General features: G+C 33.1%; 1 protein-coding gene across 1 annotated transcript; it reads left to right on the top strand.

The window, feature by feature from the left end:
* Nucleotides 1-12,270: 12,270 nt before the first annotated feature.
* Nucleotides 12,271-13,065, top strand: LOC139902599 (uncharacterized). The gene has a single exon (XM_071885206.1). It carries the CDS (start codon nt 12,271-12,273, stop codon nt 13,063-13,065), a length of 795 nt encoding a protein of 264 aa, XP_071741307.1.
* Nucleotides 13,066-14,917: the final 1,852 nt, after the last annotated feature.

Raw genomic sequence — 14,917 nt, 5'->3', positions numbered from 1 at the left:
CTGTATAAATTTTAGTTTTTACTTAAAAAGATATCTAGAAGCTATTCAATTAATTTTAAAAATATTTAATTTTTAGTTGGGACGAAGCTCGAATGACAGATCAAAATCTACGATTGATATTAAGCAAGTTAAATCCGAACTTATATGATCCTAAAATAAATGGTTAGCCAAAAATGAGATTTACAAATTATAAGCTTATTAAAAATATGTTTAGAAACTATATGTTAAATTTTAATTTTTTTTTTTTATATTTTACTTAGCGGTTGGTAGTGACTAATTAATGTCATTTTTATTTAACAGTTAATACTCGAATTTATACCATAATGACTAAAATAAATAAAGATATTTACTGTAAAAATTTGGGATTTTTCTGAGAACTTTTATCCGCCACTGTTTAATAACGGAAGACGAAACCCAGTCCGTGTAAATGTGTCGGTAGAACACTCCAAATAAAGGAGGTTGCTTCATCATTGGATTCTGTTTCCAATTTTTCTTCATGCACGATCTTTTCACAATCTTTAAAGTAATACTATATTATTATATTATTATTATTATTATTATTATTATTATTATTATTATTAATTATTATTATTTATATCATAATTTCTATATATCTATGTGTATATATATATTTATATACAAGAATGCAGAAAAGATATATGAGATACACTCATCACCTCCCTCACTTCACCTTCTCCCTCACAACCACAGCCGCCCCGCCACTTTCCACCACTATTACCAAACCGCCACCACCACCCTTCATCTCCACCATCACCGAGGAGAACCACAACCTTTAATCACCATGAAACCGCCAACTTTCACTCTTTCTCACTCCCTCCCTTCAATCCATTACAACCGACACCCTAGTCTCACCTCCAACGACTTTCAACCCCACCACCTACAACCGCCTCCGTCAGCTATTTTTTTCTGATTCAGGCCGTCGAGAACCACCAAAGAACGTTACTGTGTTGCTGCTATTTCTTGTTCTTATTTACGGAAACAACTATCTTTCTATTTCTGTTTTCACAATTAACCACAACCAACATAATCCATCGAACACCACCTTCTTAATTGTTGATTTCCCCGCTGCAACAATTTGAATTAAACCTTGCTCGCTACATAACCTCCTATTTCTGTTATAAACCATTTATAACGATGATGAGTTATATTTTTTTTGGATTCTATTTTTTTTCTAAACAACGATGATAGGATTGGTGATGATGATTTACGGTTATGGTTAAGATTATCATGATGATGACGATATTATATGATGATGATGATATGAATTAGTTGATGAATGATACATAATATGATAAGTATTACGATAGTAATAATAAATCGATGATGATGCTAATGAATATAGATGAAGATGTTGGAAAGTAATCAAATGGGTTTTGAAGAAGATGAATAAGAAATATTTGTTTAAGTAATTAGGAATTCAGTTTATTCCAGAAAAGCACAAATGGAGGAACGGTTATGAGGGTGTTTGGTTAACGAGTGGTGTTGAGTTCGAATCTTGGCTACAATGATTTATTTTTCTTTTTCAACTAATACTTACACCAGTGGGCTAAGAGTTGGGCCGTGTATATGTTATTGGGCCGTAAAATATGTTCTAGTAACGGGCCGAGACATAGCTGAGACCCAGGTACATTTGCTGTTGAAAATAAATTAATGATGCTGAAGGAGAAACAGAAATATAGTGTATAGACATTAAAGTGGTGATATTTAATAGAAAGCAGAATTGGGTGAATTGGTTTGAGTGTCGTTTGTGTTTACGAGTGGTCATGAGTTCAAACCTTGTCTGCGGCATATCGTTTTTGAAAAAGCTTTTAAGGTAGTATCTATATTATTATTATTATCTTTAATATTAGTATTTTATCATTTTTATTACTAATATTATTATTTTTACTATTATTATTATTATCATTAAGATTATTATTACTATTATCATTATTATCATTACTTTCATATTAACAATATTATTATTACAAATAAATATTTATATATAAGAGTATATGTATACTATTACAAATGATTATATATTATACAAAACAAAATATTGATTTTTACTATAATATTAATCATACATATATATAAAACTATATAAATATTAAAAATTTTATATATATATATACATATATATATATATATATATATACAAATTAAATACATAAGATATATAATTTAAAATATAATATATAAATTGTCTGATTACGATTATATGTATTAATATATATACCTAATATAGGTTCGTGAATCCGAGGCCAACCTTATACGTGTTCAATGGTGTTATATGTATTTTTACTACAAAATACATTAGGTGAGTATATAGTCCCACTTTTAAACTCTAAGTATTTTGGGATGAGAATACATGTATTTTATGTTTTACGTTATGGACACAAGTAACTGAAAAATATATTCTACGTTGAGTTGTACCACTGGCATACTTTCCTGTAGCTTGGTAACTATTATTTACAGCGGTATTGTAAACGCGAATCCTGTTGATAGATCTATCGGGCCTGACAACCCCAACCGGACTGGACGACCAGTATTCAACGGTTGCACAGTACTTCATTTCGTGACTACACTTGGTACGGTGTAGTAAGATTTCATAATAAAGGGAATATGCGACGTGATTAAATGTTAAGTATGGTTACCAAGTGCTCAACCACTTAGAATATTTTTATTAAAATGTTTAAACATGAAATCTTGTGGTCCATTGTTATAACGCTGCTAGCATCAAACCTATATATCTCACCAACTTTATGTTGACCTTTTAAAGCATGTTTATTATCAGGTACGAATTAAGTCTTCCGCTGTGCATTAGCTCATACTAAAGACATTACTTGGAGTCGATCATCGCAATGGAACCAAATGTTGAAGACCTTGTCCAGGTGGATAAGGACGGGTCTTTACAGGTGGTATCAGAGCGGTGGTCTTAGTGAACCAGGCCTTGCATTAGTGTGTCTGACTAGTAGTTGTTAGGATACATTAGTGAGTCTGGACTTCGACCGTGTCTGCCTGTCAAAAAGTTTTGCTTATCAATTCTAGTCGGAAATCATCTGCTTATACTCCTTAGGAAATTGCCTGCTTATCATTCATAAGTCTAGACACGTCTTACTGCATTTAGTGCATCGATAGTGTATAGACAAAATTCATATCTTGGCGCATCTGTAGACTTGCCTGACATATGCCGTAGGTTCCTCTGTAGTTTATGAAATCTTTAGTATTATATATATAGATATTCTATGAAGTTAGAATATCATCCTATAATCGAAAATCATTTCACATCGAAGATCCCTTCCATCCACCAAATTGTCCTCTTGGCGATGAACCTGAATTACTTATCAGCGAACATGTTCGAGAAACCATTTTCTCTCTTATTTCTCGAGTATCTCGTCACGATTATATACTATCCTTCATTTTGGATCTTGTTCATTCGCTTACTCCAACTGTCAATCATCCCGATGTACTAGCAGAAATTAACGAACTTCGCGCTCGTGTGACTACTTTAGAGAACCTGGTGCGAAGGTTACGAACACCAGCAGCAGCACCAGCAACATAATCAGTACCACCATCATCGACGTCGACAGTACCCTTATCATCCCTAAACCATAACCGCGCCGTAACTCTCAACATCACAATCTGTACCTCGAATATCAACATCACACGCCTCAATATTACCATCTGTATTTAGAGTATGATCTTCGTTCTACATATCGTTCTACATCGATTAATCTCGTTCTACGTATTGTTCTACCTCATTTACCTTCGTTCGACATGGTGATTATGAAATCTCTAATGTTTTAGAGATCATGTAATCCAGTATTAACAATAAATCAGATGAGTTTAATATCTTATTGACTCATTAAATCCATGATTACATCCGATGAAAATATATATACAAGTATATTTTCATAAATATTGTAATTAAAAATTCTTTTGTACAAACTGTTAATGATGAAAATATTTTAACGGGTGGGTAGTACCCGAGAAATATTTAGAATTCACATTAATGAGTTACACTGTACATTCTTCGAATCTGATTCAACGATCATTTACTATCCTACTTACAATCACCGATAAAGGTATCCGTTAACCTCAGATTAACCATTTTCATTTAAATTTCATATTTGGAATTTTTACTTATCCGAATCCAACAAGTGGCATAACGAAGAAAACATTGGACAAAATAAAATTTGTTAGAAACAAACGGATTAACTAATTGAAATTTGGTTAGGATTCCACGCTAACTGTTCCGGCTAACTGTTCCCAGCTAACTGATTAACATTTAATTTATCGCAATTTAAATTATCGTCATTTAATTTCTGTTATTTACTTTTACGCACTATAAATAACGGGACACGTATGCAAGGTTTCGACTTATCATATTGACCCATCTATATATATATATATATTTTGGAACAACCGTAGACACTCTATATGTGAAGGTGGGAGTTGGCTATACAGGGTCGGAGTTGATTCTAAAATATATATATACTTTGAGTTGTGATCGACACCGAGACCGGTACACGGGTCACGATACGTATTATTTAATTCGAATATTATATATTAAATTATATATGAATCATTGAACCATCGGACTATTGAACTGCTAACTTTGGACAATTAAAATGAATTAAATTAAAATATTGATTATAACTTATGAAACTAAATAATTCTTCAAGCTTGCCACTTGATTTCATCTTAAACCTCATTTGTATCTCGACAATTACAATGCGTGTTCAAATCTTTCATGATTCTTGAAAACCCCTCAATCGAGAGGATGAACCAACCGCGTTTCATCTACGGAAGAAAAGACTTATGCTCCTGTAAGACTCTCGGAGACTGAGTCAACATTTAACACGCAGCAGTGTTAATTTCTTTAGTGTTATTATTACCCAAAATAACTTTGCAATCCCTTTTCAAATTAGCCAATTTTGTCACAGCTCCAGCAAGTTAACCTCGATTTCTCAGAAAGGTTAGTTTCGATATATATACACGTTATTCTTTCGCTGTCGTTACCGGAGAATCTTTTATATTCCATCATCAGCGTTTAACCATCTAAAAACACAATTCTCCTGAAACCACCTCAGTTTGATAACCGATGACCCAGATCCGTTAACTTTGAGAATGCTTACGAAGTAGCATGTTGTAGATGGTCTTAATAGCCAAAAGTTGATGATAAAGAACGGAGTATTGGAAACACTCAATAGAAAATTTAGTACCAAAAAGCGGATTATGCGAAACTATGAAGTAAGTCGTGGACAAATCACAAAGAATAAGTTTGACTTCAAAGAATTTAAAAGATTCAGTGCCTGCTGAAATCCTTAGTACATACCCTACTCCTTACTTTAAAACCTTTGCTGACACTATTCATCATCATCATCCTTCGGCATTAGAAGTTCCAAGATATTATCATATCTTTCATTATAAATATCCTCAATGTTTCCGAAGATATTTTTATAACTATTCTTATCGGAAATCATCTATCTTCTCGTGCTATCTGTATCACATCATAAAAGAAACTGTGTTAGTTTCTAAAATCTGAAACCTCCGAATTTAAAATATGAATGTTTTGAAGTAGTGTTAGGAACTGATGCATGAATTAGTATAATATAATGAAACTTGATCAACTTCATTATATTACAGTAAGTCATGTTAAGTTTCTAATGGAATATGATGATTCACAGTACCATCATCATGTGCCATGTTACACGACTTTTTCATTCTACTTAATTTCTAAGCATATCACGGAAATATTTCCTTGATAATTCTGTTCTTCCGTAACTCCGATAATCTGCTAATAAATCGTGAGATTACATTTTCCTTCTGATTAGAAGATTTTTTTTAAATTCCTTGAATTCCGAAAAAAAAAAAATCCACCATGACTGCATTAAAAGTTAAGACGAAACTTTTCACTCTTTTATAATAGCTTCACTCGTACGCTTGGTATGATCGAATTGTTTTATCTATATTACTCAATGATGATAAAACTCTATTTATCAATTATGGATATACTTTTATTGTTAGTCATGACCACCTCCATCAAATTTCGGGGACGAAATTTATTTAACGGGTAGGTACTGTCACGACCGGGAAAATTTCGACTAATTTTAAACCAAACTCTCGATACGATATTGTATTTTCAACACGAAAAGCAAAGTCTGATAGGTTGAGTCTCGAAAATTTTTGAAACTGTTTCATAAATTAATTTGACCTGTGACTGTTCCCGACGACTCACGATATGACTGCTTGTAAAGAGACATGCATCTATATATATAAATGTATATAATAATATGAAATATTATATACTGTAATTGTTAGAATTAATTATTTTAAAATAATAATAATATATAATAATTACTATTTAAGAAGTATTTACATGATTAAATAAAGTATATAAAATATATATTTTGTGGTTTCGAATTTATTTAGGAAACGATAGTAACACCCAGTTATCATTCGAATGACATTACACGAGTTAAAAATGAACTGTATAAATTTTAGTTTTTACTTAAAAAGATATCTAGAAGCTATTCAATTAATTTTAAAAATATTTAATTTTTAGTTGGGACGAAGCTCGAATGACAGATCAAAATCTACGATTGATATTAAGCAAGTTAAATCCGAACTTATATGATCCTAAAATAAATGGTTAGCCAAAAATGAGATTTACAAATTATAAGCTTATTAAAAATATGTTTAGAAACTATATGTTAAATTTTAATTTTTTTTTTTTATATTTTACTTAGCGGTTGGTAGTGACTAATTAATGTCATTTTTATTTAACAGTTAATACTCGAATTTATACCATAATGACTAAAATAAATAAAGATATTTACTGTAAAAATTTGGGATTTTTCTGAGAACTTTTATCCGCCACTGTTTAATAACGGAAGACGAAACCCAGTCCGTGTAAATGTGTCGGTAGAACACTCCAAATAAAGGAGGTTGCTTCATCATTGGATTCTGTTTCCAATTTTTCTTCATGCACGATCTTTTCACAATCTTTAAAGTAATACTATATTATTATATTATTATTATTATTATTATTATTATTATTATTATTATTATTATTATTAATTATTATTATTTATATCATAATTTCTATATATCTATGTGTATATATATATTTATATACAAGAATGCAGAAAAGATATATGAGATACACTCATCACCTCCCTCACTTCACCTTCTCCCTCACAACCACAGCCGCCCCGCCACTTTCCACCACTATTACCAAACCGCCACCACCACCCTTCATCTCCACCATCACCGAGGAGAACCACAACCTTTAATCACCATGAAACCGCCAACTTTCACTCTTTCTCACTCCCTCCCTTCAATCCATTACAACCGACACCCTAGTCTCACCTCCAACGACTTTCAACCCCACCACCTACAACCGCCTCCGTCAGCTATTTTTTTTTCTGATTCAGGCCGTCGAGAACCACCAAAGAACGTTACTGTGTTGCTGCTATTTCTTGTTCTTATTTACGGAAACAACTATCTTTCTATTTCTGTTTTCACAATTAACCACAACCAACATAATCCATCGAACACCACCTTCTTAATTGTTGATTTCCCCGCTGCTACAATTTGAATTAAACCTTGCTCGCTACATAACCTCCTATTTCTGTTATAAACCATTTATAACGATGATGAGTTATATTTTTTTTGGATTCTATTTTTTTTCTAAACAACGATGATAGGATTGGTGATGATGATTTACGGTTATGGTTAAGATTATCATGATGATGACGATATTATATGATGATGATGATATGAATTAGTTGATGAATGATACATAATATGATAAGTATTACGATAGTAATAATAAATCGATGATGATGCTAATGAATATAGATGAAGATGTTGAAAAGTAATCAAATGGGTTTTGAAGAAGATGAATAAGAAATATTTGTTTAAGTAATTAGGAATTCAGTTTATTCCAGAAAAGCACAAATGGAGGAACGGTTATGAGGGTGTTTGGTTAACGAGTGGTGTTGAGTTCGAATCTTGGCTACAATGATTTATTTTTCTTTTTCAACTAATACTTACACCAGTGGGCTAAGAGTTGGGCCGTGTATATGTTATTGGGCCGTAAAATATGTTCTAGTAACGGGCCGAGACATAGCTGAGACCCAGGTACATTTGCTGTTGAAAATAAATTAATGATGCTGAAGGAGAAACAGAAATATAGTGTATAGACATTAAAGTGGTGATATTTAATAGAAAGCAGAATTGGGTGAATTGGTTTGAGTGTCGTTTGTGTTTACGAGTGGTCATGAATTCAAACCTTGTCTGCGGCATATCGTTTTTGAAAAAGCTTTTAAGGTAGTATCTATATTATTATTATTATCTTTAATATTAGTATTTTATCATTTTTATTACTAATATTATTATTTTTACTATTATTATTATTATCATTAAGATTATTATTACTATTATCATTATTATCATTACTTTCATATTAACAATATTATTATTACAAATAAATATTTATATATAAGAGTATATGTATACTATTACAAATGATTATATATTATACAAAACAAAATATTGATTTTTACTATAATATTAATCATACATATATATAAAACTATATAAATATTAAAATTTATATATATATATATATATATATATATATATATATATAAATTAAATACATAAGATATATAATTTAAAATATAATATATAAATTGTCTGATTACGATTATATGTATTAATATATATACCTAATATAGGTTCGTGAATCCGAGGCCAACCTTATACGTGTTCAATGGTGTTATATGTATTTTTACTACAAAATACATTAGGTGAGTATATAGTCCCACTTTTAAACTCTAAGTATTTTGGGATGAGAATACATGTATTTTATGTTTTACGTTATGGACACAAGTAACTGAAAAATATATTCTACATTGAGTTGTACCACTGGCATACTTCCCTGTAGCTTGGTAACTATTATTTACAGCGGTATTGTAAACGCGAATCCTGTTGATAGATCTATCGGGCCTGACAACCCCAACCGGACTGGACGACCAGTATTCAACGGTTGCACAGTACTTCGTTTCGTGACTACACTTGGTACGGTGTAGTAAGATTTCATAATAAAGGGAATATGCGACGTGATTAAATGTTAAGTATGGTTACCAAGTGCTCAACCACTTAGAATATTTTTATTAAAATGTTTAAACATGAAATCTTGTGGTCCATTGTTATAACGCTGCTAGCATCAAACCTATATATCTCACCAACTTTATGTTGACCTTTTAAAGCATGTTTATTCTCAGGTACGAATTAAGTCTTCCGCTGTGCATTAGCTCATACTAAAGACATTACTTGGAGTCGATCATCGCAATGGAACCAAATGTTGAAGACCTTGTCCAGGTGGATAAGGACGGGTCTTTACATGTCTGTTTCGAACGTACCTAGTTTCTTTTGTTTATAAAATTATTTCGAGTTTAACGGTATGGTCGGTGAAATTTAACTCGAGTCGAGGAGAAAGATACGGGTTGTCGAAGTGGTTGGGTGGAGTTTGTATTTACGACACATATTGTCACGAGATTTAGGATATAAAGGAGTAACAACCCTAAAAACTAAAACTAAATTGTTTAAAAATATGTCATCAGAAAAATGTATATTGCAGCATATGCCTTCTATCCACGCATTTCACACTATGCATCATGCGTAGATCATGGAGCATGATTCGCGGATACAAGCACTTAGACAAACAAGGACGATGATAATATCTACGCACTAAGTTGACCGCAACACGCACGATGCATGTTTAAGGTTACATATAGGCACTCATTTTCATTTTAAACTTCACACACACAAAATTTCTCAGAATACGCACCAAACGGCGATTATTCAGTAGTCGTTCGGTTTATATATATTTTTTTGCTTGTTAATCAGTCGAGTCGTTATTAAATCCCTTTACTCCGTATTAGACGCACTCACGCTTCTAAAAACACATATTTACTTGTAATTACGACATTTGAGCGATAATTTGTGAAGTATATTGGTATTGAAGTTCTTCTTTATGCGAGTGGAGTTTGAAAAATATTCCAACATGTCTAAAAAACAAGTAACTACATTTTTGCTTTCCTATGATTCGTTATTTGTTGCAGACATATCGTCGAACAGTTGGTGTGCGTTTCTGAGTTTTCAAATTATTTTCAGATTAATGTTATGTTGTGCAGTATATACGTATATATGTGTTGTTGTTGTTTTGTTATGGTTCATTGTGAAATTTAATTAAGAAACATGCATGGTGGGTGTTGGTTTTGTTGTTTGGTATACCTAATTCGGGTAATTTTTCCAGGTAAAAAAGTATGTCAATGCTGAATTAATAAAATAAAGGAAACACTAACCCCGGCACAACGAAATATTTTTGATGATACTGTATTCTGTCATTGGTTAATGTACGTTGTCCACATAACGAGCCTGGCTTGGTGCACGTAGTGCTTCAGAAGAAGAAGCGTAGAAGATCGTCGAAGATCACCATCCCAGCTAAACGGGATGATATATGGTTTGAGTTGTCTCGAAAGCATTCTGTGCGGTTCGAGAGTCGAGAATTTTGTTTGATAACGGGTTTTAGATTCGGTCCCGATGCCGACATTGAAAGTCACGTTAGCGCGTCGGTTAGGAAAAAGTACATGGTGTTATAAGCAGGTGTTTTGGAAAAGAATAAAAAAATTTGTAAATACGGGATATCTTACAGCGATTTTTGGATATGGACATGGAAACCAGTGATAAGGATCGTGTAAGGCTCGCTATTGTGGTCCTTGTAGAGAATGCGTTAATGGGTAAGCAGGAACATTACCGGGTTGATGACACTATACACTATTTAGTTGAGGATTTAAATATATTGAACCGTTATCCTTGTGGATCTCGTATATGGGATTTTACCTTTAAAGAGATAAATGACCCTTTTAAGCGCAACGAGGGTGACAAATGGAGTAAACGTACATAGGTGTATGCCAAGGGGATGAAATAATGGGCGTTCAATGTATATCTTATTGTAAACTGTTTTTATTTATCTATTTCCATTTTATGTCACAAAGTTAAGACAAATTATAATGAATAAGTAATAAAAATCAACACAAAGCAGAAAAGCAAACAAACACAAAATACTAGATAACACAAAAGTTAAGAGAAATTACAACGAATCAACACAAAGAAGCAGCACAAAGCAAACACGAAAAAAACAATGAAAGAAGACATGAATGTTTTTAAGGGACAAGTCTATCCCCCAGGAGATATGGATTTTGCGGTATCCACGCAGCGACCATGGATCCTCATATGTATGAACAGATGTGATAGTTGAAAGCTATATGGGATAGGTTTGTTGTCATCACGAGCTTCATTAATGCGCTTAGCCATGATAAATGCTATGTTGATGTGCTTGTGCTCAAGTAAGGACCACAACACAAAGATTTCAGTGGCAGTCATGTCGCCATCCCCAAGCGAGCGATCGAGTATGTTGCTTCGAATTACAGAATTGATAGGCCATAGATTTGGATCTATCATTTGGTCACAAAGAGTGGTTTGACGAAGAGAGACAAATGTGTGTTGAGGATCAAAGATCTTGGTTATCATTTCTTGACTGCGATACTCATCAGAAAATGCGTCGATTACTCGTTCTTTAGTGAAAAAACTGGAACCCGGAGATGGAACACTAAGGGTTGTGCCAAATGTCTCTAGTGTCCAAATGTAAGTGTTTTCGAATAATTTAAAAGTTACAGTGTTGTCATCATTGAACTTAAAAATGGCATAAGTAGAATTTGTTGTTAAATGCTTTATAATGTTTTTGTAACTATAATTTATAATCTATTTTTAAATACATATAAGAACATTTGTGAATTACACGCAGCCAGTAATCATTGTTGATGGTGCTCATTTGAAAGGATTTTACTTGGGAACTAATCTGCTTGCAGTTGCAATGGATGGTAATAAAGGCATTCTACCTCTTGCGTGCGCAATAGGAGGTGGTGAGAACTGTTAGAGGGTTAGTATTGGCCCAGCTCGATTGCATCGTGGCCCGATTGCTCTGATACCAAGTTGAATGATGAACCCGTCAATATTATTGATTATAGTAATCACTATTTATAGAGTACAAGAAACCCTAAACATCTAAACCCTAACAGACCGGGCCACGATGCAATCGGGCTGGGCCAATACTAACCCTCTAACAAGAATAATAACCATTGGGCGTGGTTCTTCGGTCACTTACGATATACTCTGGAACTCGCGGGGGGAATGGATTTTGAGAAGATTGTTTTTATTTCCGATCAAGTAGCTTCAATAGCATATGGCATTGAAATTGTTTTCCCATACGCCACACACACATTTTGCTGCTGGCACTTGTATGTGAATCTGGCGAAGAAGGATAAAGGTCAAATAAAGTATTTCAAATATCATTATTGGGTGTTGTGCAAAGCGTACCGCAAAGCTGATTTTATTAAACATTTTGATGTATTCACTCGTTATCTATCGGACTGTGCCGCTCATTCGAAAGACATTGGTTTTGAAAGATGGTCAAGGCTTTTTTCCGAACGATCAAGATACTCTTATATGACTAGTAACGATGCAGAGTCCATGAACGTCTTGACGGTACATGCACGCAAGTTACCAATAACAATGTTACTAGACTACTTTCAGGTTTATGTTCAGCAATGGTATTTCAACAACCACAACATAGCAGCTGCATTAACAACACCTGTCACACCTCATGCTGATGTAAAATCAAAGAAAATGATGGAAAAATCTCATGGTTGGATAGTACGCCCATCTACAAACCATTTAATTGAGGTAATCGACGGTAGGTATAATGGAAATGTGAACCTGGATGATAAAACATGCTCGTGTGGTCAGTGGCAGAAGTCGGGGATATCTTGCGGGCACGTTTTAGCAATGACACGTCATTTCAACCAAACCGACGTCAATAACTATGTTGAAAGCTACTTTTCAACCGAATGGTATAGGTTATCGTACGCTGAACACATCAAACCTTTGCCATCGCCTGCTGAATGGATTGATCCGGGCAATCTTTAAGTTGTATTACCTCTAAATGCTCCACCACGACAACCTGGATGACCAAACGAACATAAACGTATACTTTCTTAAGAACATATCAAAATAGACCTTCAAGTTCTGCCTCTAACTATACCAATAACTAAAACTTAAGAGACAATTATACAACAATATATGTGAGTATAAAAGAGTCGAGATTCACAAAAATCATTCTCTTCTAACCCTATAGTAAGAGACAATGAGATTTTTTTTAAAAAAAGCAAGCTTGAATTAGTGTATCATTTATTTCAACCACAATCATCATTTGCACACACACACGTGTTTGGAAGGAAACCCGAATCGCATTACAGAAACCCGGTCCTTTAACCATGTCGAGGGGCAGACGGACCGGATTTGAATCTTGAATGGATTTGGGAGAAAACCCTCCCGTGGTCAATCTAGATATCCATATTTCAGGTAGATTAATTAATAGGATAGGCGGGGCGAGACTCGAACCCATGACCCAACCCCAACCCCAACATACAAGGTGAAATGGATGTCGTTGAAGCAATGTTTCGTTGACAAGACAATGAGAAATTTACAAATTTCTTTTGTGGCTCGTCACTTTTAGTAGGCCCAATTCATATATCGGAAGAACAAATGATTGAGTATTGAGTAACATAAACATGTAGTGTTGGAAAGTGGAAGTCAGACTTCAATTCCTTAAACTTTTCATATGTTTAAACTAGAAAAAAAAATATAGAGAGATATTGTTTGTTAGTAAAGGTATGTACTTGGTTTTTTCTTTATACAGGTTTACACAATATGTTCTTTATACCTCCATTTCTTTACGTTGAAGATTTATACAATGAAAGAAGTGACATGCTAAAACTAACTAAAAGGAAGATGACCAATTTAATAATGTAATCTATGCGTTCCACATTTTTTTATACTTTTAAGAATAGATTTTTCATCAAATAAAGAGTACATTTAAAACTCAATTTACTTATATAATTTTTATCAAATATTATAATATGACACAAACAAATATATTTATAGTCAAAATTAAGAAATAAAGACTTTAAAAAGTCATCAAATATTATAATATGACACAAACAAATATATTTATAGTCAAAATTAAGAAATAAAGACTTTAAAAAGTCAATTATTATGGGACAAAGGGAATAGTATATACGCAGGATAACTGAAAAGCTTTTGGCCTCGTGAATATATGAGGAACTCCTCTAACATTATGATTATAGCTTCAAACCTCAAAGTAAGCAATATAGTATGTATATGTGTTGTTGGAAATATATTGTGGGATGTAGTTGTAGGTTTGTCTTTCTAAAGATATATATTAAAAATGTGACAAAACATCAGTAAGATGACTTATAAGTGGTAAAACATCCTAATATTCTCTAGAGAGATTTCAGTTTCGAACTTCATAAAGGTATATTTTGAGGCGACCATAAACTTGGCGGAAACGGTTCAGAAATATCTTTTCACGTACATGTGAATTTACAAAAATTCGTTCTTCAGAAGTAACTTAGACTTAGACTGGTAGCAGCCATGGCCGTCTTCTAGCGCCGAAGCAACGACGTTGTTGCTAGTAGGTGTGGTGCCGGCCGCCGTTGAAGGGTCGTGATGCTATATGATATACATTGACGTGTTGCACGACGGGAATTTGGCCAATTTCGTAAAAAAAAAATTATAAAAATAAAAAAACGTACCGTCGCCCCCTTCAACGGCTATTTTGTTTTTGTTTTTGTTTTTGTTTTTTTTATTTATGCTCTTTGACTTCTATATATACACTACTCATTTACACTTCAAAACCATTTTCATTTTACATTTTATCTCAAACACTTCAAACACCATTCTCATTCTCATTTCCTAT

The sequence above is a fragment of the Rutidosis leptorrhynchoides genome, chromosome 3, assembly GCF_046630445.1.
Source record: "Rutidosis leptorrhynchoides isolate AG116_Rl617_1_P2 chromosome 3, CSIRO_AGI_Rlap_v1, whole genome shotgun sequence".
NCBI lineage: Eukaryota > Viridiplantae > Streptophyta > Magnoliopsida > Asterales > Asteraceae > Rutidosis > Rutidosis leptorrhynchoides.
Note: the sequence above shows the minus strand (reverse complement) of the source record. Positions and strands in the feature narration are given on the sequence as shown.